The sequence below is a fragment of the Chlorocebus sabaeus genome, chromosome 1 (genome assembly GCF_047675955.1).
Source record: "Chlorocebus sabaeus isolate Y175 chromosome 1, mChlSab1.0.hap1, whole genome shotgun sequence".
Lineage (NCBI taxonomy): Eukaryota > Metazoa > Chordata > Mammalia > Primates > Cercopithecidae > Chlorocebus > Chlorocebus sabaeus.
In genome coordinates this window covers 96,759,473-96,782,240 of record NC_132904.1, presented here as the reverse complement: position 1 = coordinate 96,782,240, position 22,768 = coordinate 96,759,473, and the positions used below count along the sequence as shown (strand labels likewise).

Genomic DNA, 22,768 nt, shown 5'->3' with positions numbered 1-22,768 from the left:
TAAAAATAGACATTTACATCAATTTAGAATCTACATGGATCACAAGGGTAGTGCAGTGAGAAATGTGAAGATAGAGCACATTAATACTACTTAATACAACTCTCAAATTAACTCTCAAATAAACTAACAATATATTAGAAACATACTCAAGGTTTTCACTGAGCTTTATTTTCCCATTGCATTTGGGACAGTGACAGTACTTGCATCTTTTCCAAGGGCATAGGCGGAAAACTCTCAAACTTTCCTCTCTTGCTAGTGAGAATCACTAAAGATTTGCGCTTAGACAGAATTTAGAGATACTTTATCAAAGGTGCCTAAATTAGTTTCTATCCAGGTAAAAACTGGTTTGTTCAGGTTACTTTCAACCATTTGAAACAAACAAACCAATCATACTTTACAACTAGCTAAAAGGTAAGTTAGCTTTGATGTTGACTGGAATTAAATAATCTAGTTTGGTAGCATTGTCTATCTTATGATGATAGAAGGCTTTGGCTGGAATTAAAAATAGAAACATAAATTAGTGATTACATCAACACAGTCAACAAAATCTTTCAAAATATGACTCATGGAGTAAAATAAAGATGTGTGTGTGTGTGTGTGTGTGTGTGTGTGTGTGTGTGTGTGTAAAAAGCTAATAAACTGCTGATGTAGGCTCTTATATCTAATTTTATAGATGAAAAAACTTTACTTTGTTGTGATTTGCCCCGTCTGTTTGCTAACATGCTTTTATTTCTGTACATGAATAATATAATTTGTTAGGGCTAGCTTCCTGGGTGTGTGAGCTGTGCAGTTCAAGATCTGCAAACTTCCAAGTTCGGGGTCCAATGCTTAGATTAATGCCTTTCTGTCACTGTCTTGAAATTATTAATAATTTTCAACAAGGGGTCCCGTGTTTCCATTTGGCATTGTTCTTCATAGATTACATATCCAGCCTCACAGCTCTGCTTATGTTTTATCCTAATCTCTCACTATTTCCTCTGTGAAACTGAGAATGTACCCAGGTGAACTTCCATGGTACACCTCACTCTAATTCCAAAGGCGCCTCACACTGGGGGACTAGTGGATGTAGAGCCGGCTGAGGGCTGAGACCTCAGCTTCCTCACCTCTCCACTCTGAGTGCCGACTTTAGTACCTGACACAGCAGGTGCTGAATGAATAGGTGGGTGAACAAAGGAATAGCAAATTATAGGCAAATACCAGTAGACTTAGTTTATTGACAACACGGTCAAAATTTTAATGATTTTAGTTTTGCAGCGAAAAGTGGCTGAGTTGGGAGAGAGTAAAGTTAGATATTCAAGGAAATAAAGAATTATTGGAAATAATAAATGGAACTGAATTGATTGGGCAGATGAAGAAAGTTCAATCGAAAGCCAGGTTGAAATCTGTTAGGAATAAGAAGCGATAGGGTGGGGTTCAAGGTGGATGGTTAAAAGCAGTTAGATGTCTCCCAACAAGTGACATGCTCAGGTTAATTCATTCGTTTCAAATTCAACTACTAACAAAGACACTTTGGATTCATCTTGTAAATTGTAATTCAGGAAATGAAAATTATTCAAGTTTGAGGAAAGGCTGTGTATTCAGAAGGACTCAAGAGATTATTGATTATTCTTTGACTATTCCCAGAGTTCCCTGACCTACTGTTTTGCATTAAGAAGCAGAGCAAAACAAATAGAGAAGTTGTATGAGAAAGTGAATTTTTATCACTTCGTCTGCCTCCGAGCAGAATAGAAAGATCGTGCTGTCATTCCTAGTTACCGTAGCTTAGCTAAGCACATCTTATTCTTCAAACAGTTTTCTACCCTTATAATTACTTTGGAAAACATATTTCTAACATTAATTTCTGAAAAATAAAATAACAAAAAACATTCCTTTCTTCAGAGTCTTTTACTTTGTGTTTGATCACTTCTGATACTGTCTCAGAATATTGGTTCTTAACAACTTGTATATCCTCCTCAGTGAGATTCTCTCTTACATATCTACCTCCCTTTCGCTAATATCATGATCGAGTTCTACTCATCTTTAAAAAGGTTCCCTATAGCAGTGTTTAGTCTTGCTTTCTCTATTGTTATAGCACACGTAAGTGACTAAAATGGTGCACAGATGTCCAGGTCTGGCTTTAATTTCCTTTTATATTTCAGCAAAATAATTTTTTCAAACATAATCATTCTATTATGGTTTTCCAGATTATGCATGGTGCTGTGATAATGCTGGTTCACTGAATATTAAATTTGGGAGAGCAAGTGACTTTATACCTCAGCTAAGTATTTATGAAAAAAGCAATCTTTGGAGAAAGGTGATCATGGTGGCATAGAGGTGAAAAATAGCACTGATGTTCACAAGCAAAATAAGGCAAAAGTGCAAACAAGCAGTTGAGGAAAAAATAGTCCGTAAAGTAGTGAATGGGGAGAGTATCAGGAAACATTACTACTCAGAAACACTCAGATTCTAAACAGGCAATGATGAGGCCATGTGGCTACACACCTGTGTTCCAATTTAGTGTTCATGTGGGGCAAGGTTGAAGAATTGCAGGATTTGGTAAGATGTACAAAAGAATTTTCTAGACTATCTCTCACGGGAAGGAAGACAATAAAAAAGTTGCTCCCATCCATCAAAGAGAACATATTTTTTTTTTCCCTTAAATTTCCACTGAAATAGAATAATAAGAACATAATCCTTGCTACACAAGTACATTCCTTGTGATGATGACATTGAGCAAAGTGAACTGCTCAGCCAATCTACTTTTAGTATCCTACTAAAAGATGAATGGGGAAATTGTTTTTACTATCCCCATCTTTCTGTGACACATATTTGAATAATTGTGCTTTAAGTATTCTGCTGCCAGAATTGTAGCCATCATCAGAAAAGCTCCATCTAGAATGCTCAGCTTTGGTCCTGTGGCATATACTATTAGAATACCATGAGTTTATAGACCAACAAATGGAGGAGTGTGAGAAGGGAGACTGGCAGAGTAAAACTATTTTGAATTTTATTTCACAAGCCAACATTAAAAACAGCAATATTCAAACATCAAAGCTTATTGAATTACCAGGAGCTGTAAACTTATACATTTTTTTTTAAAGAGGACCAGAATTCTTAGTTCAGTGTTTAAATCTATCTAAGACTCACGAGGAAGAAACAGCAAGATATTTTTACTAATTTTAGAAAAGTAATGCAAATATATAATGGAAAAGTGGTGACGTGATCAAACTCACTTCAAGTGAAAGCTTAAGCTGAATGTGACATGAATATTCAGACAAAAGGAACCTGTTTGAAATTGCTATTGGGTATAATCCCAAAATTTATGCATTTTATCATCTCCTAGGCATAAAGCCAAAGGCTAAAAGAGCAGAACATGAAAGCTGAACTTGAATTATATTCTAAACCCTGTTGAGTTTAATTTTACTTACAAAGTAGATTGTTAGTTTGCCACTTAAATTTGCCCCCTATAGTCCAGTAAAAATACCTAGTTTCTTATCAGTCTCTAAATTGTGATATTCATTTGGAAAGCTCCAATTTTGAGAACCTCATTCTAAATTACTAAGCAAGTGCACACAGTAAATATGCATAATCTAAAACAGATCATAACAAGAGGAGAAAGCAATTTTCTATGAATTTGACTGAGTATAGGGTTTGCAGTTCCGTGAGCCTTGTAACTTCAGAAGGCACAAAGATAACTTTTTAGTTAAATGGAATAGAATGTATTGAAAGGATGAATACTTTTAAAAAGTTGGTGTTTTATAATAAGGTAACACAGATATACATTCTAGGTATACATTTGAAGAAAAGATCAAGTAGCCTTCTGAACAGAAACACACAAAACATGAACAAACCACCAATCACCCAGATAACACACTTCTTTAAAAACATTTTACTTGAACCAATGATGAATGCACTACCAAAATCCGTATACATTTGGTGATATATATAACTAAAACATAGAGATGACGAAGTTCACTCTATGCCTTATGTTTACTGTTTAAGATTTTTAATATTTAAATTGTAAAAGAGTTCAGATGAATAAAATACCAGTTAATCTAAAATATAATTTCTTGCTATAGAGATAATGTTTTTATCTGTACAGACCATACAAGGGATCTAAGCATGCGATACTCATACTACTCAAGATATAATTGTATAAGATGAAAAATGAAGAGGCACCTGGTGGGATTCTGGTAATGTTCTAGTTTTTACATTGAATGATAGTTATATGGTGTGTTTACTTTGTCATTGTTCATTAAGTTATACATTTGTATGCTTATGATTGGTGAAAATGTGGAAATATTGTACTTCAAAAAAAGCTAAAAGAAAAGGAACGAAGGAAGGAGGAAAGGAAAGAAAGAGGGAAGGAAGAAAGAAGGAAAGAAGGAAGGAAATGCATGCTATGATCTCTATTTCCCATACTGTGGAATACTGTGCTAAAGGAAAGGGGTGCTCTAGTCATTTGCTTACAATGTAGCTTCCTAGGATTGCAGAGTTTGATGTCCTGTTTGATAATTGGAAACCATTTAACTGTCATTTCTGCACAGAAGGTTGTATGTTGACATTTTCAGACTTAAAAAAAATCCTTGTCACTTAACCATTGCAAATGTCACCATCTTATACATGCAGTTTTTCTGTTTTTGGAAGTCCAACTTAGAAGTAGTGGAAGAAAAAAAATGCCTGGGGCTTCCACTAGCTTTTCATTTGGAAAACATATATGCACACAAACAAATTTTATCTCTGTAGTCCAAGTGACTTAGTAACTCAACTGTTTAGATTATCTCCTTGGCATTAGGTTAGTTAAACACTTAGTGACAACTTACTACTAAAGGTGTTTTGGACTCTGAAGTTAGTTCGGTGGTTTTCGTCTGTTACTAAGGAGCAGTTTTCCACGTAATTTTTTCAAAGGCAAAAGGTTAAGCAAAAATAACATATATTGTAAAATTGAAAGTAAAATGCACAGTACTGATGTGCTCAAAGTCCATGCATTTAAATTCCTTTGTATGATAATTTATGGTGATCATGTCTTCAGACTGCACTATTAGCATACTCACCCCTAACAAGAAGTTCTGCCTCATCTGACACACTGTCTGCTGTGGTCTGTACCCTGCAGCCATATCTCCCAGCATGCATCAGAAGGATGTTCCTGATCATTAAATCTGCAGAGGATGCTTGCTGAAAGAGGGATGAAGTGCCAGTTTAAAATGTTGCAAATCTGCCTAGTTCAAGGTGGTTTAAGGGGGAACTTTGCATATTCAGTAAAAGGACCCATTTTTGGCCTTATAGTTTATCTAACAACAATTCAGAAATCAAGCATGCCCTTTTTTAAGGAACACATAGAAGTTTTGTTTTTAACAATTGCTAATAAAGGGGTTGAACATTTAATATTGCATATAATGATTTAGCAGCTAAGATATTTAAAAATATTTACGTATGCACAAACTCATATCTTTAAAAGTGTAGGAGAAATAATCACTGAGCAGAAATGTTGCTTTGCTATTCAGAGACAGGTGTATTTTGTGGCAAGAAAATCGTATTGAAAGAAACAGCAACTTGTGGGAAATGAATTATGAAAAGATAGCCATCAAAATATTATCTCATGTGACTTTATTGAATGGCTCTTTTCCTAAGAACACTGTAGGCAACAGAATGAGTCAGTGCTCAGTTGAAAGACTGCTGGTACCAAAGCCATGCGTCTTTACTTAACAAAGATGTATTCCTCCCATAACCACTACCATCAGGGAGCAGAGTCAGCCTGAATCTTTGTTAATCAGCGCAGTTACAGAACACAAAGGAAGCTCCAATTACCTGATTCTTGTTGGGGGCAAGACGATTAGAACATAGTTGAAGAAAAACCTGCAGTTAGGGAGATCAATGAGTACCGGGGAGGATATCTTTGAGATGTTTTAGTTCATGGGATAGGTGATGTTCCTATACTTTAAAATGGCCAGTACAAACCTTCGGTTACTTAATGTTGTCTTTAATTTACTCTATGGGAACGAAAGATTTCCTTTATCGTGATCATGTAAAGATCTGGTTGATATTTACAATAAATCAGGAGGTTTTTATTTTTCAGATAATGACATAGCAAAACTCCAATATTCCCTTCAATTTCCATTTTGCAATCTAACGACGATTGGAATAAGATAAGATGCATGCTGCTTGAAATGACATCATCAAAGAACTCAAAAATTTTCTCTAACAGTAATTGAGCACATGAAATACTATGTAATGAAAATCGTACAGAGGCATCCCAGATTACAGACCTTTAAAAAGTGATGTTTGTTCTCAGTAGGCAATATCTTGATAATTATTTAAGAATTCAGTTGTTTGCCTTTATTTTGAGATAGACCAATGGGTTTTATGAAAATCATAAAAACTAGACAAATTTCCAGATATCTTTTGAATTTTCTTTTCTTCTTAGCATTCATAGAAAGGGTGCAAAGTCATTGTAAACTTTTTATCACTCAAATCATAAATATTTATTTCAGTGAATCACTACACTATATACTATGTTTTAGATCATTTCTTTCTGCTATTTAATTTCTGTTTTGTTTTGCTTTTTGCCTTCCTGTTAGCCTTATAATCTGAACTTCTGAAGGTACTGAAGTTTTCTCTCATGAAATAATTGTTAAGGCATGGTCTGGTTTAGACATTTACAAGGAAATGCTTCATAGTGAGAATGCATTAAAATGTCATAAGAATTATTTCAAGGAATGTGATATTTGTCCAGTAAATGTCCTACACTGCTAATTTCTTTGGGATAAATCACTACTTTTAAATCCTAACTGAATTCATTTTCTCTTCTTCACTAGACTAAGTACTTTCTCTCAAATCAGAAAAAGCAACTTTAAAACCTTTGATTTTTTTTTAATTGGGAAATAAAAGCAAACTCTAAATGTTAATAAACCACAATTTAGTTTCAAATCAATATAATTTCATACTGTAGTAATAAGCTTTTTAATATTTGCCACTGTGGGTAAGATGGGCCCACTTTAGCTTCTTTCTCTCTGGATTTTTTAGGTCTTTTAATGGGGTACACAATCAGGAATTGCTGTGAACACCATGGGCCCAGAATAGGTTCTATGTCTAACGGTAAATCTAAGGTGAAGCCTCAGAAAATCAGGGAGGATTTAATTTTTTGTTTTTCCTAGAAATAGCACTGTCAGAAAGATAGTGCATTTTGTTGTTGATGTTGTTTGGTTGCATTTTTTTTTTATTTGCTTGCTTGTTTTTTTAATATCACAAATCATACTGGTGGCAGTTTAACAGCAGAAAAGTACTGATTATAAGTGATTTTTCAGGCTCACATTTTTGAAAAATGTCATAAAATCACATTCCTGTAATTAATAACTGATAGTCTCATTTTCCAGACTTTTGTCTTCCCAAATAATTTATTTATATCCTGGACAAAATTTCTCAAACCTCTTTCTTTCCATGGAATTACAGTGAAAAAAAGTTTAATGAAATAAAGAAGAGATGTCATTAAAATCACAAGAATGTCCAAGGAATTCAGGAGAGCGAGATACAGATTATCTTTTCTATGTTGTCCTTTACTTGGTTCTTGCAATTAATAGTGTGCAGTGCTCTAGAAACTGGCCAAGCTCCATCACCAACTATCAGAAGCAAAAAGTCTACAGCCTGTGGCATATCTATCCATATCAAGACCATTTGAGGAGTTAAAATCATCTCATTTTGGGCCCAATTCTTCTTTTAGATTATATCTGCATCATATTTTTAACATCCTAAACAGGAAAGATTAAAAGTTAAAATGAATGGGACTGTGAACACTAAACCTAAATTACCCTTTCAGTAGATTTACTGATCTTTCAAGAGAAGTAATGAGAGGAATTCATGTGGGAGCCCATTATACTAAATCTTAGCTCACAGAATGCAGTTCCTGAGAGAGAACCTCCACAATTTAGTGCACTTTTAATGAAATGGTTACTTAAAGCAGATGCTTGCTTTCTTAAACTTAAACCTCATTTTCACTTTTTATCTCTTAGGAATTACTCTCTCTTTTCTTGCTTTCTCTGACACTTGCTTTATTTTCTGTCATTTTTCTGTTCTGCTTTCATTGACCTTATGAACAAATGGTGCTACTTGTTGCTTCGAATGAATTTTTAGACAACCAGTGCTTAACACAGTGCTCCGAAACCTTGCATAGTACCTGCCACGTAGTGGGAGCTTAACACATATTTGTTGAATGAATAAATAAATGAAGGCTTTTTAAGAAACAGGATGTATGTTCACTCTCTGTGAGAGCGGCAACATGGCTGTGTTATTTACATGTCTTGGTCACATAGTTTTGTTAGAGCAACTGCTAGATTACTGTGACATTTATTAGTGACTGAAATAAAATAGGAAAATGCTGTCTTTCCACCCAAGTCCAATTCTTAGTTCTCATTTTGACTAAGTGTCCTGCTCATCCAACATAAGACTGCCAATTATATTCCTAAATAATGAAAGCTAATTTAGCATTGCTGTTCAAAGTGTCTGCTGGCTCTTGTTGCCTTTAGAATACAGTCCAAACTTATGTTGACATAGCTCTTTAGAGTGTGATTCTACCTCCTGCAACTTAATCCTGTCTTTTTCCAACACCAACCTCACACTTACCTAGACATAGGCATACTTCCCACAGCCTGTTTGCATAGCTTTTTTGTTCTGTTGCAGGTGCTCTTTCTTTTTTCTTTTCCTGGAAAGATTCTTTTAGACACAGCTTAGAAGTTTTTCTTGACTCTCTCTCTCTAGGCTTCCTTAGCTTCGCCTGTTTATGCTCCAGTGTCACTTTGCTCATGTCTCTGAACTATCACTTGCCATTTGTGAATATCTCCCCCAAGGTCCACGCTGGGCATTCCCAGAGCCGAGCTAGCACTAGTGCAGCCAAGGATCATGAAGCGAGCTGATGATTGCATGAAGGCTTGCTTCCTTTCCTGTGTGTGGCTGACAATACCTCTGGCCCTCCTGTCCCTTTTCCTCTCTAGTAAGTTAGGAAAATAGAAAAAGACTATGGAGAAAGACAGTGGAAAAAACACCTCAAGAGTATATATGGGTTCTAGTATCACAGAATTGTGTGAATCCCTGCTCCACCACTTATTAGATATTCACCTTGGGAAAATTACTGTATTGCTCAGAGCTTCTCTCAGAGTTTCAGTGTGATAATGTGAGTAAAGCCCATAGCAGTGTGTCTGGCATATAGTAAGTGTCTGATAAAATGTATCTGTTGAAGGGCACTATAATTGCACTCTTAGCCAAGAGGAAGGTTTTTAAATTGGTATTAACTCCCTTAGCAAACTGGGTATCAATATTTTTCATAGCTAGAGTAAGCTTTTTGATAAATACCTAGCTTTATTTTAGATATAATATTCCTCACATTCTTTCTCTCTTACTGTAGAAAAGCATGAAACACAGAAAAAGAAGACCTCAATTCCAGCCTTGGTTTAGCAACTTGCTGGCCCTGGGACTCTGGTTAAGTCACCTTATTGGGATAATAACACCTTCACTGTCTCTCTCATAACATATTGGTGTTTGTGGGTGGGGGAGGAAATCAAAGGAAACAATGTACATACATGAACTAGTAGGAAGTGCTTTAAAAGCATAAATACTCTTAAAGCATTTTTTCCCCAAAGGTGATAGCAGAATGCTGCAAGCACAGTGAGCAGCTAAGAATGTACGGGGAAGAAACCAATTGATCAACAAGGTAACTTAATGTGGTGTTCTTGTAAATAGTGAACTTGTGCTGAATGACCTACTCAGAAGGTTGCTGGGTATGGCAGTTTCTGTTCTTTCATTTAGGGTTTATTTAAGTTTCTCAAGGGGTTCATCACAAGGCATCACTAGCATCCCTAGCCCCCAACAAAGCTATCCATCAACCATTCTTCTCTGTAAGGCAAAGTAATATGGCATATCAAATCTATGAGATTTAGTTTTCTAAATCTTATCTGGCACAAAAAACTGGGTATCAGCCATGAAACGGAGATTTTTATATAGGTTTAATGTTTATTGACATAAAACCTTAGAGGTAAAATATTTTCCTAACAACAGTATTTCTTTTTCTAAGAGGATTTTTTTTTTTTTTTTTTTTAAATTGAGATGGAGTCTTGCTCTGTCACCCAGGCTGAAGTGCAGTGGCATGATCTCGGCTCACTGCAAGCTCTGCCTCCCAGGTTCATGCCATTTCCTACCTCAGCCTCCCAAGTAGCTGGGACTATAGGTGCCTGCCACCATGCCTGACTTGTGTGTGTGTGTGTGTGTGTGTGTGTGTGTGTGTGTGTGTGTTTAGTAGAGATGGGGTTTCACCATGTTAGCCAGTATGGTCTCGATCTCCCGACCTCGTGATTCACCCGCCTCGGCTTCCCAAAGTGCTGGGATTACAGGCGTGAGCTACCGCGCCTGGCTGATAATTTGTTTAAAGTACCCTAGTATGATAAGGAAATAATACACAGACATTCTTTTTTTTTTATAGTTTTTCCTTTACTACTCACAGAATAGGGTTTAAAGATGATACGGGTTTTAATATTGTTTTTAGAAAGTAGATGGTATTTACCTTATGTGCTTAAATAATTGAGCGTGTTATCAGAAGTAAAACTATTAATCATTACTAGTGAAGAAAATAGTCAAAATAACATTTGACAAAATAATATTTGACAAATTAGATCTCATAACACACATATATTATGTGCATTACAATGAAGTATTAAACGTAGCCAACACATTGAAGACTCAAAATGAGTAAATAAGGCTCTAACATCCCAAGACTGGGATCTTGATATTTAATTTTCAATCCATATTCTAATAATTTAAGTCCTAAGAAACATGCAGAAACAGTTCTACTTGTTGACATAGATTAAAGAGGAGAAACAATTGTTTTCCCTAGTGGCAAGGTAAATGGGAAGTTCTTTATCTGACATTAACACAAGTGAGTAACGCAAAAGGGCTGGTAGCATTTCTGTATTAATCTAGTGCTTCTAAGCTAAAGAGAGGGCTGAAATAGATAAGGTCACATAATTTATCAATCTCATGTTTTCCTGTGCTGACTTGTAGTTCCATTCAATCTGTTGGCAAAAGTTTGTGTTACCTGTCTATGAGACTGTTTAACTCATCTCCCTTTATTGTGTATTCAGTATATTACTAATTACAAAAGGTATTCATTTCTGCTGTGCTAAGATATGTGGATGCAGGCATAGAATCTGCACTCAAGGAGTTTCCTGTCTAATCCAGCTTCAACAGAAGAAACACTGGCAGGGAGTGTGGACCAGCTTTCCTCATACTTGTATCTGAGCTTTGAAGAGATGTGGGAAGAGACGGATCTGTTATTTGATAGCACGATACTCAGACTGAGTCCAGAGAAAAGTATTTTCTCTTTTTGTGTGCCTTGTATAGTTTTAGTAATCATTGTATGAGCACTGACTCCTAAACTTGTGTTTTTAATAGTAGCTTTCAAATGAGGTCTTTATATCCTCTTTATGATCACCTCTCTATCTCTCATGCTTATCCATCTGCTATGCCACTGCTAAGTTAATTCTTTAAAACTGATTTTATTCACAACCTCAAAAATCATCACTGGTTCCCTATTGCCTACAAGATGATCCACCTTCTTAATCTTGCATATGAAACTAGACTCAACCTATCATGTCTTTCACTGTGGTGGAAAATGTAGTCTCTGAACCTTCAAGTAGTTCCCCAGTGATCCACCAAAATCTACACATTATATCTCATATGTTAAGACCTTGTTCAAGTCTTATCTTTTTCAGAAAGGTTTCACAGACCACCAGGACTGGCTACATAATCTGTGGGCCCCTGTGCATAAGAAAATGCAGGATTCTTTGTTTAAGAATTAAGACTTCAAAACGATAACAGTCAAGCACCATACCAAGTATGAGACCCTTCTCAATATGGAGCCCAATGGGTTACATGCCCATGAGGTCGTCCTGCTCACCACTCCAATACACATTGATATAATCTGCGGTCTTCTGAAACATTAGCCCATTCTAGGAAACATTGCTTGTTGAGACAAATATCGAGGAGCTGGCATGCATCTCTTTGCAAATTATAAAACACTTATCCTTTCCCACTTTAATGTTTATACTTTCTCTTTTATGCTTTATTGACTTGAAGTCTTTTTCTCAGTGTATGCTGATATGTAAATACAGAAATAGAATACATCTTCTTAAGGCTTGTGTTAGAAACTACAGTGATATATGTTATATTTTATAATGAATGTTTGGTTTAAGCCTATCCAGGCATTGGTATATTTATGTGTTATTTTCTCCAAATATTTTTTCTACTTTTTTCTTGGACCTCCAATGCAAACACAAAGCTCACTGATGCATATCATTAGATTCAACCTGTTCACTTTATACTGGTTTGTTAATGACAAAGGAAAGAGGAGAGTATCGCAGTTGAAAGAATGGAAGTGGGGACTCCTCTAAACTTTACACTCCTAGAGCTAGAAGGGACCATGTCGGGACTCTCAACCTCACTTTTAAATTGGCAGTTTTGTAAGTATGATGGCAAACCAGTTTAAGAGAATTCTAGGCAGGAGTGGTATTTAAACTCACATCATTAAAGTTATGAGAAATTCCTCTCTAGTGTTTGTATGATGGATCAACTTCCTCTTGGAATCTCCTCAGTAATAACATCTTCTAAGCTGAATAACATCTGGTCCATAGGTTGACTCAATGAGGCAGTGCTGGTAGGTAAGAAGATTTTAGCAATCGTGACAGACAGTGAACATTTTTGCTTGCAGTGAATGATCCCACTGTTTAGTAATAGAATAATCTTACTATCTTTCACTAGGCCAATGCTCCATAAAATACTCTCATTGAAGTTACACGAAGGTGATAGAACTAGTCAGAAAAAAATTATACATTTATGTATTAGCTTGTGCTCTGTAAATAGCAGTAATGACATGACCACCAGGAAAGGTCTAGAATTATAACATTCTACAGTAGCTATACATTTTATGGACGCGTATAGCACATGCACAATTATGTAATTATTTAACAAGGACTTGGTAGAATATCATTTTGTCTAGACAGAAAATCACAAATATGTGACACCTTTGCAACTATGTTCTTCTTTATCATACCAAGCATGGCTGTACTGTGACCCAACCAATAGATTCTTCTTAACACGGTGACTGGCATAAAAGTCACTGTGTTAAAAGGATCTGGCATAAAATATACTATCTTTTTTTTAATCATACTTGATCTACACATGCTACAAGATAAAGAGAGAAGATAAATTATGGCTTTCAGAAACTGATGACACAATGTTAGAGGTAACAACCAACTATAAGCGATGTGTTTTGTTAAAATAGGTAATAGTACCAAAAGCCACTGCAGAAAAAAAAGTGATTTTAGTGTGGAAAGATAAATAAATTATGTAGCCTAACCAATGTCCATAGCAGTTGAGAAAACGAGGCTGAAGAGTTTAGGTAACTTGTCCATGGGCAAGCTAAGTGTGGAGGCAGGAGTAAAACTTTGGGCATCTGATTTTTGATCAGGTATTCCTTCTATTCTACTGTGCCATCTGGGAAACCAATCCTTGTTTTGCTTGAACCTATAGGTAATTTCATTCACTAGCCCTACTTAATTCAAATTTGGCAAGTGTAGTAATACAAAATGGCTTCATTGAGTAGTAATGGCCATAAAACTATTATCAAAAATTTTTTCAATGAACCATAGGATTATTTGAAAAGCTCATCCTTTTATGGCTGCTTTTCATCAACTGCATCTAGGCATAAAATGCTGCATAGCCCTATGAAATGTCAGTATCACCTTTCCGATAACACCCAAGACCCATTTAATTCATTTGCTCATGCCATCATTTACTTTTATTGTGACATTTATCTAGTATTAAGAAAATGTTCAATATGTGACCCACAACTGACATGTCCTCAGTTAGTCATGTGTAATTTATAATAACACAGCTTTAGTGGAAAAAGAATTGGCCAAATTTTACTTCCTAAGTGCATAATTCAGATGAATTGATATTTTACTGATAAATTGATTTTTCTAATTTAGAGACTGTTTTGTCATATTTCCAATTTATCTTTTAAGATTAATATTATTCTGTTACACTGGCTTCTAGGATAAATTACATTTTATTCTGCTGCTATTTTTACATTGTTGAATAGTCATTGTCTTCACACAAATTTGGTCTCTTCCTAGCTGTGTGGAAGAATACTCAGATACCTACCTGTAGGTTTTCTAACTCCTCCTTGAAATAAGCAGAGCCCAGCCACAGAGAATATGAGTAGCTCCATCTCACTCATCAGTTAAAATTAGTATTGACCTGCTATTGTGAAAAATCCAAAGTCTTGGGACTGTAGTAGACCGCTCTGTGTTTCATTGATTTTTTGTATGGAACTCTAAGAATTAGCATGGAATGATGCCAGTTTGTTTGTGTACCTCCTTTGTGGTTTGTTCTCATAGATAAAAGCAATTTATTTTCCACCTTCGATCTCTGGTCTCATAGGGGAGGGAGACTGATACTAAGTCCCATAAAACTAGAAGAGCTCTACCTGATTATTCTATTTCCATTTCTTTCCTCCTCTCATTGATTAATGACCAATTTGCATATTATTTTGCCTATTATTCCTTCCAGGGCATTGATTCTGCCCCTGCGCTATAATCTACAACCTCTCTCTAGAGTACAATACCTGCCAATAATTGGATTCGAACGTCAATGTTCCATATGAATTACATTTAATATCCCCAGCTTCTCTTCATTTCTGTTTGCTGATACTTGTTCTTTCCTAATACTTACTCTTTCCCCTTTCCAGCATTGTGACTAAGCATTGCACTATGGTATATTTAAAATTTATCTCAAGAACCAATGGTGAGATGTACTCTATTTTATTATGGCTGAACATGACACTATTGCATAATGAATCATTCACAGTCTGTTTTACACTGCATTAGTTGCTGTGTTTTATGGCAACACTACTTGTATGCAGTGTTGTACAAAGAATCTGTTAGGCCTAGGATTTAACTACTTGTTCACTGTGGTAGATTAAGAATGTCCACATATGTTTTGCCATTTGACTTACTGGGAGGTATACTCTAATTTCCTACTCCTTGAATCTAGACTAGCCTTGGTAACGTTTTATGCCAATGCCGTGTGGCAAAAGTAGGTACTGAAAATCCTGTGGCTGGATCATAAGAAGGCTTATAACTTCTTTCTAAGCCCAAGGGACATCTGTTCTGGGGAATGTAAGAAAAATTGTACTACATTCAGGCTGTCATCTTGTGAAAAAGGCCAAGCTAGCTAGATTGGAGATTACATAGATAAGGAGAGAAGGCCAGATATTTCCAGTTATTTTAACCATTCTAGCCCAGCTACACTTGTGAGTAACAAAATTACACTGGGGATTCTAGACTTGGCAGAATCAACATGGAGAAGGTATGGGGAATCTATCCAATATCTGGAACTGAGACTCCTGGCTTATAGCCCCCATGCCCAGCCATCTCCAGCCATTTGGCTACCCCAGCTGAAGGCTGAAGCCATCCTTGCAGTTATCTGACTGATCTACTTGTCCACAAAATGGAGAGCAGCAGAGTAAAATGGTTGTAGTTTTATACCACTAGGTTTTGGAGTACTTGTACAGCAGAGAATAACCATAAAATAATATGGTACCTATAAGTGGGGTACTGCTGTTAACCAAAGCCAAAACACTTGACATTGGCTTTGGGGTTAGGTGTGCAAAGGTTGGAAGGGTCATGATGACACTACTAGTGAAAGCTGGAAGGGCCTCAGGGAGACTGTTGATTAGGGACTGAAGGACAGTGAGGACATTGGTATTCATGGCTCAAGAAATGGTGACCTTCCATGTAGTGTTAGAAAGTTTGGCAACATTGTCACCTGTCATGTGGGCAACACATTATTCATCATAGATGAACTCTGGGCTTGTGTAAGGAGATTTTCAGGAAGAAGACTGATGGTGCCAAGTGGTTTAACTGTGTATTTAGGGAGATGAATTGTATAGAGAGAATTACTCATTTTTCAAGCAGAATTGTTGCAGTGGAAAGAAGGCCTAGCATGACTAGCTCCATTTTGCTCCTAATGCCCCTACCCTACAGGGATATATTTTAGGCTAACTGCTTTTCCCATCGAAATATACAGTTTGCTATGGAATAAGCATATTGACAGACATTTTAAAAGAAAGAAATGAACAAAAATGGTACAAGAACTTTTATACCCTTTTTTTAAATGAAACTTAATATTATTAATGAAATAATTATTTTTTTATCTGCATTTCTAAAGAGTATTTTCCAGTAAATTCATATTTAGATCTTTCAAATATTTTCTCAGTTTAAGTTTATGAGATACATATTTGTCATCTTTATTGGCAATACTAGTAAATATTTTAATAAGCATGGTTTTTAACAAGTAGCTGTATTATTTCAACTATGTGCTTTATGACAAAATACTGAGTATTCTTTTGCCAAGCTTACTTTGAAAGTTCCTAATGCTTAGAAACAAGTTTCTGAATGAAAAAATACCTCACTGCAAAAGAATAAAATTTGGATGATAGCATCTATTTTAACACTATCTTTCACAATCAGGAAGATTCTCATCAACTTAAAAAATACTTAGAATTGAGAGAATTCAAACACATCAATGTCAGAAAAAGCTAACTATTCAAAGCAATGCTTACATTGTAGACTACAACAACCGTCTTCTAATGAACATTCAAATAGAAGAATAGTTCAGTTTAAAAAAAGGTCAATTTGAATAAATGTGTCAATCAAAATCAACTATGAAAAGTTCAAGGTCAAGGACGCTCAGTCAAATTCAACTGATATTTTGAAAGTGAGTCAAGACACAGCCATGGAAAACTCATTTTAAATAACAAGTCTTAGCTAGGCATTGAATTTTATGAAGGAGGATTCGCCACTTATTGAATGTTCAAAAATCAAAGTTGACTCAGATTGATATTGAAAAATCATCGAAACCATATTCTACTACTTCTCATTGTTCTCTAACTGTATAATACAGCTTCCAGTATTACAAGGGACCCCATAGATTATTGTCTTCAAGCTAGCAGAAATATGTAAATGCTGGCAACCAAAGTCATTGACAGGTGCATTTAGAATTATGTTTAAAAGAGTTTTCAAAGTTGTACACATTTGAATTTATTGCAACACCAATGATCATATATGCTTATATATTTGATCCAAGATTTCAGATTGATAGGGCTTGATTGTTTCATTGTATGTGAAATCTGGAGGGAACTAGTTATACAAAATCAAGGATGCTGATCTCTTACAAAGAGAGAATGGCATTTTTTCATTCTATAGGCTTATTGTTGCTTTTAGAGAAAATCTTTAACTTTACAGGAATCTTTTATTATTTAGTAAGATACTACAGATACAAATGTTTTTGCCTTGGGGAATAATTCTGACTTGAATTTTTTTCCAGTTTGAAATTCCTCCTGCATTGAGAAATTCCCAATACTAAGGGTGCCACTAGACTGAAACATCTTCCAAAATTAAGGACGTTTGCAATATTTGTGAGAGAAAAATATAATTTTAGAGTTATCAGCAATCCCTCCTAAAACATGGTTAGTGTCCACCAAAATTTTTTTAGATCATTTCATGATTTCAAATTATTGGACATTGTATCTGGAGAGTTGCTTAGATTTTACTTTTTGAATATAAATGAAAAAATCACCAAACTTGAAAACTAGATAAAGTCATTAGGAATCATCTACTCTAGCCTTTGAACTTGGAAGATGGAGACCTAGACAAGGGACATGACTTACCCAAGGTTGTACAGCTAACTAGAGACAAAGTTGGGCCTACAGAAAGAACTCTTGCCCCCTGTCTACTAACTTTTACCACATAATGCTGTAATGCAGTAATGTAATTTGAGGCTGCATATTTTTGTGCAATACCAAAAATTTGGCAGCACCTATTTAAATTAAAAATAGTTTTGTTCTCTAACCCTGTCATCTGTTCCTGGTAATCTGTCCCATAGAAAGGAAATTGTTGATATACAAAATACAAATGTTTAAAGATGTTTTCTGTAGCACTGTTCAGAAATCTCTCAACAAAAGAAACAAAGTTGGTATTTAATAGGGAAATGGCTAAATACATTGAAGTATAGTCGCATTATGTAATATTATGGATCTATTGAAAAGAATGCATTAGAACCATACCAGGTGACATGGAACAATTTTCAAGATTATTGAATGATAATAATAAGAGTCAGAAAAAGAATAAAATATGATTTAATGTTTATAAAATTATAAAAAATCCCCATTGATATGTAAATCTGCCCAGGACTATGATAGGACAGAGTAAAATATAGAACATACATGAGGATATTAACAAACTAAACTGTGCGTGATGGATGCCATTATGGGGAGATAAAGGTAGGGGGAAAGTCATTCTTTTAAAGCATTTTAAACACCCAGGAGATGATGTCACCTGTGTAAAGTGTGTGTCTATATGTGCTTGAAGAGACATATGAAAACTTAGTTACAAACTTTACTGGTGAATATATCCACATAGTGTTCCAGGTAGTTTTTATTTTCTTCTTTCAAGTTTTAATACATTCAAATGATCTACAATAAACTTTTAAAAATGTATATTAGAAAAATTAAATGTACCTTCATTGTGATAAACAAACAAAAAAAAAAATGGCTTAGAACTGAAAGCTAGGGTTACCATGGAGAAGTACAAAGTTAAGTGTTCACCGTCAACTAAAGATTATAAACCAATCAGCTTGTATGGCTAATATGATCCATACCAGATAAGCAGCTCTTCTTACATTGTGTCCAAGTGAAGACTGCCTTCTATTTATAACTACAGATGGCCATTTAGAACTTAGTCTCTTTAAGATTCTGCCTCTATGAGTTATGGTCTTTCCCAAGACATCTGTTAAAAAACGTTCTCACTTTTTTTGTTTTTCTCAGTATCAGACTGATCTAGCACTGTGGTTGTCTGCTACAATCTATAGCTCAGTTCCGTTTGTCTTCATTTGACATTGTTTTTCATACATTCTTTTAAAGTAGCTTAGCAAAAGTCTTATTTTAGTTGTTAATCTTGGGGAAGCTGCTATGATGTTCTCCTGTTATTAACTATTCATCATACCTTTTCAAGCTAGCAGAAATGCATAAATGCTGGCAACTGAGTTCCACAACCTCAAAAGCATGTTACCTTTACTACTGGTGGGCATCACCCACCAGAAGTTCTTAATGTTAAAAGTAATTGTAATAGTGTAGTAAATATAATGCTAATGAAGATAGATGAAACCTCAATGGCTGATCAAGAACTTCTAGACACATGGACGATGACATTTTACAACTGCTCTCTGGATCTTAAGATTTGATTCGAGCTTTATGCAAATAGGATGGCTCAAGCTAACTACAGACAGTTTTATTTTTGGCTTAATCTAGCACATTGTACAATGTGTCAACTACTTAGAAATACTCAGTTGTATTGCTTCAAACTTATCTTGGCAGCACATTGAGTTTCTGTGAAGACCAATACACAATCTATATTTGAATTATCTTTTGGTATATCAAGCCATATAGTTAAGTTGATTTCCCAAGTCTTTTTGATTTTATGTATTAAAATTATCATCATGACTGCATATACATTCTTGAAAGTTTTCCTGATGGACACTGATGGGATTCACATTATTTTTTGGTGTTACTAGTTAAAAGTCTACCTCATGGGAAACTAATTTTCTAGCATTGGGTTCACAGATGGAAACATTACTGTTGAATCCAAGAAATTCAGCACAACTGCCTAATGTAATCTATCATCATTATAAACTTTGTCAAATCTCGAATGCATTAATCAATACACATTAGACATCTTTGTTTTCATCTTCAAATGTCTTGTGAAAGCTCCTAAATCTTTTGAATTATCAAGTCTAATACTTATTATACTTATTTGAGGTACACATTCACATGCTAAAATCTGTATACCTATATGGTACTTCAAAGTCACAGATATAATCTATATAAATAAGTTTTGTAGGAAACAGGACTATTGGAGAAGTTGAAAACAATATAAATCTGGACTTTTTTGAGACCATTCCCCTCTGTCGCCCAGGTTGGAGTGCAGTGGCAGGATCTCGGCTCACTACAACCTCCGCCTCCTGGGATTAAGTGATCCTCCCACTTGTTTCTCTTGTAGCTGGGACTACAGATGCGTGCCACCACGCCTGGATGATTTTTTTTTTTTTTTTTTTTTTTTTTTTTTTTTTTTTTTTTTATAGAGGCAGGTTTTCACCACGTTGCCCAGGCTGGTCTCGAACTCCTGGGCTCAGGTAATCCACCTGCCACAGCCTCTCAAACTGCTGGGATTACCATGAGTGCAGGCTGGACTATTTTTTTAACCTCTACTATTTTCTTAGATTAACCTACTGTTATCGTAGCTTTATGTAATAAACCCTTCCTGTAATCCTAGATTATGAACACATTCATAAATATTTTCATTCTCTCCACTAGTTAAGTGGCAACAAAATCAGTGATAACACAATGATACTCTTATTCATTAGTGAGGAAACAACTGGAACATGCTGGTTAAAAGAGCCTATGAATTCATTTTGGGTATGTAATATCCAGTATACTTTATTTTTGCTTTAGATATGTCCATAGTCTCTTTATAGTAGTTAATTAATAAATATACCTGATTTTCTGTTTATCAAAATATAGCTGAGGCACTGAGATCCCTAGAACCAACATTTGGTAGAAACATTTAACAAGGATTATTTTAGGACAGATGAGGTAGCAAATATTATGATTGTCTTCTAGATATGCTATTTTTGTGAAAAACCAATTAACCCATTCATGTTTTCATTAAAAATTAATGTTTCCCTGTTAATTTCTTTTTTTTAAAATTTATTTATTATTATTATACTTTAAGTTGTAGGGTACATGTGCACAACGTGCAGGTTTGTTACATATGTATACTTGTGCCATGTTGGTGTGCTGCACCCATCAACTCGTCATTTACATCAGGTATAACTCCCAATGCAATCCCTCCCCCCTCCCCCCTCCCCATGATAGACCCCGGTGTGTGATGTTCCCCTTCCCGAGTCCAAGTGATCTCATTGTTCAGTTCCCACCTATGAGTGAGAACATGCGGTGTTTGGTTTTCTGTTCTTGTGATAGTTTGCTAAGAATGATGGTTTCCAGCTGCATCCATGTCCCTACAAAGGACACAAACTCATCCTTTTTTATGGCTGCATAGTATTCCATGGTGTATATGTGCCACATTTTCTTAATCCAATCTGTCACTGATGGACATTTGGGTTGATTCCAAGTCTTTGCTATTGTGAATAGTGCTGCAATAAACATACATGTGCATGTGTCTTTATAGCAGCATGATTTATAATCCTTTGGGTATATACCCAGTAATGGGATGGCTGGGTCATATGGTACATCTAGTTCTAGATCCTTGAGGAATCGCCATACTGTTTTCCATAATGGTTTAACTAGTTTACAATCCCACCAACAGTGTAAAAGTGTTCCTATTTCTCCACATCCTCTCCAGCACCTGTTGTTTCCTGACTTTTGAATGATCGCCATTCTAACTGGTGTGAAAGAGCTTCTGCACAGCAAAAGAAACTACCATCAGAGTGAACAGGCAACCTACAGAATGGGAGAAAATTTTTGCAATCTACTCATCTGACAAAGGGCTAATATCCAGAACCTACAAAGAACTCCAACAAATTTACAAGAAAAAAACAAACAACCCCATCCAAAAGTGGGCAAAGGATATGAACAGACATTTCTCAAAAGAAGACATTCATACAGCCAACAGACACATGAAAAAATGCTCATCATCACTGGCCATCAGAGAAATGCAAATCAAATCCCTGTTAATTTCTAACTGTTGCTGATTTTCTCTTGACAAGCAAAGTGATTAGAATTTTCTGATATTTTCAAAAGAATATTAACCACATAAAATGGAAAAATGACTCTCTTTAACCACATTAAGTGCTTTGTCTGGCTGAACTTAATTCAGTAAAAAAGGATCAATTCAAATAGCGGCTGGCTAATTTAGTTAGAGCAGTTGACCTAGTTCATGTTGACAGTGACAATATATGTTGACTTTTAAGGTTGTACAAATGATTATTTTTTGAAAATAATCATTTTATTGAAATGATTGAAAGGCTAACTCCTACCCCTACCTCCTCCACATCACACCACACATACAATCTAAATTTTAGTTTAGTATTAAAATGATATCATAGCTAATGTATCATTTAGTACTTATTACTACTTAGTTTGTGTGGTAGATTGTTATAGTAATGGTCTTGGATCCACATCCTTATATAGTCTCTCACGCTCACTCTGTGCTTCTCTAAGTGACTTGGATAGGTCAATGAGACGTGTGTGAGCATTGAGCAAACAGACAATTGTATTGCGTGTGTGTACTGGAGACTCCTGTCTTGAAATTCTGTGATAACCATGCAACATAGCTTGGAATAGCCTGCTTCAGAATGGAAGACCACTTAGAGTAGAGACAAGCCATCCTAGCTGCCCCCGTCACCAAACAGCACCCAGTCGACCTGATCGCTGACAGTAGATGCATTTATGAGTCAAACTGAGACCACCAGCAATCACTCAACTGAGTCCAGCTCAAGTCCTTGACCCATAGATTCGAGTCATAAATTTTGGGGACTTTGTTTTGCAGAAAAAGCTAACTGGAAAATAAATTTGGAGCCATGATTGAATGAGACTTCTGTGGATTCTGGTATGCAAGTTGCAAGTTGGAGAAATGTAAAAATTCTGGGCAGATGGTGGTAGGTTGCAAAAATG

General features: G+C 35.6%; 1 protein-coding gene across 1 annotated transcript in view; it reads right to left on the bottom strand.

The window, feature by feature from the left end:
* Window positions 1–22,768, bottom strand: part of CNTN5 (contactin 5) — a 1,322,079-nt gene that overhangs the window by 130,325 nt on the left and 1,168,986 nt on the right. The window contains exon 16 of the mRNA XM_038004871.2: window positions 5,034–5,154. Coding sequence (XP_037860799.2) covers window positions 5,034–5,154 — 121 coding nt within the window. The remainder of the gene's footprint in view (window positions 1–5,033; window positions 5,155–22,768) is intronic.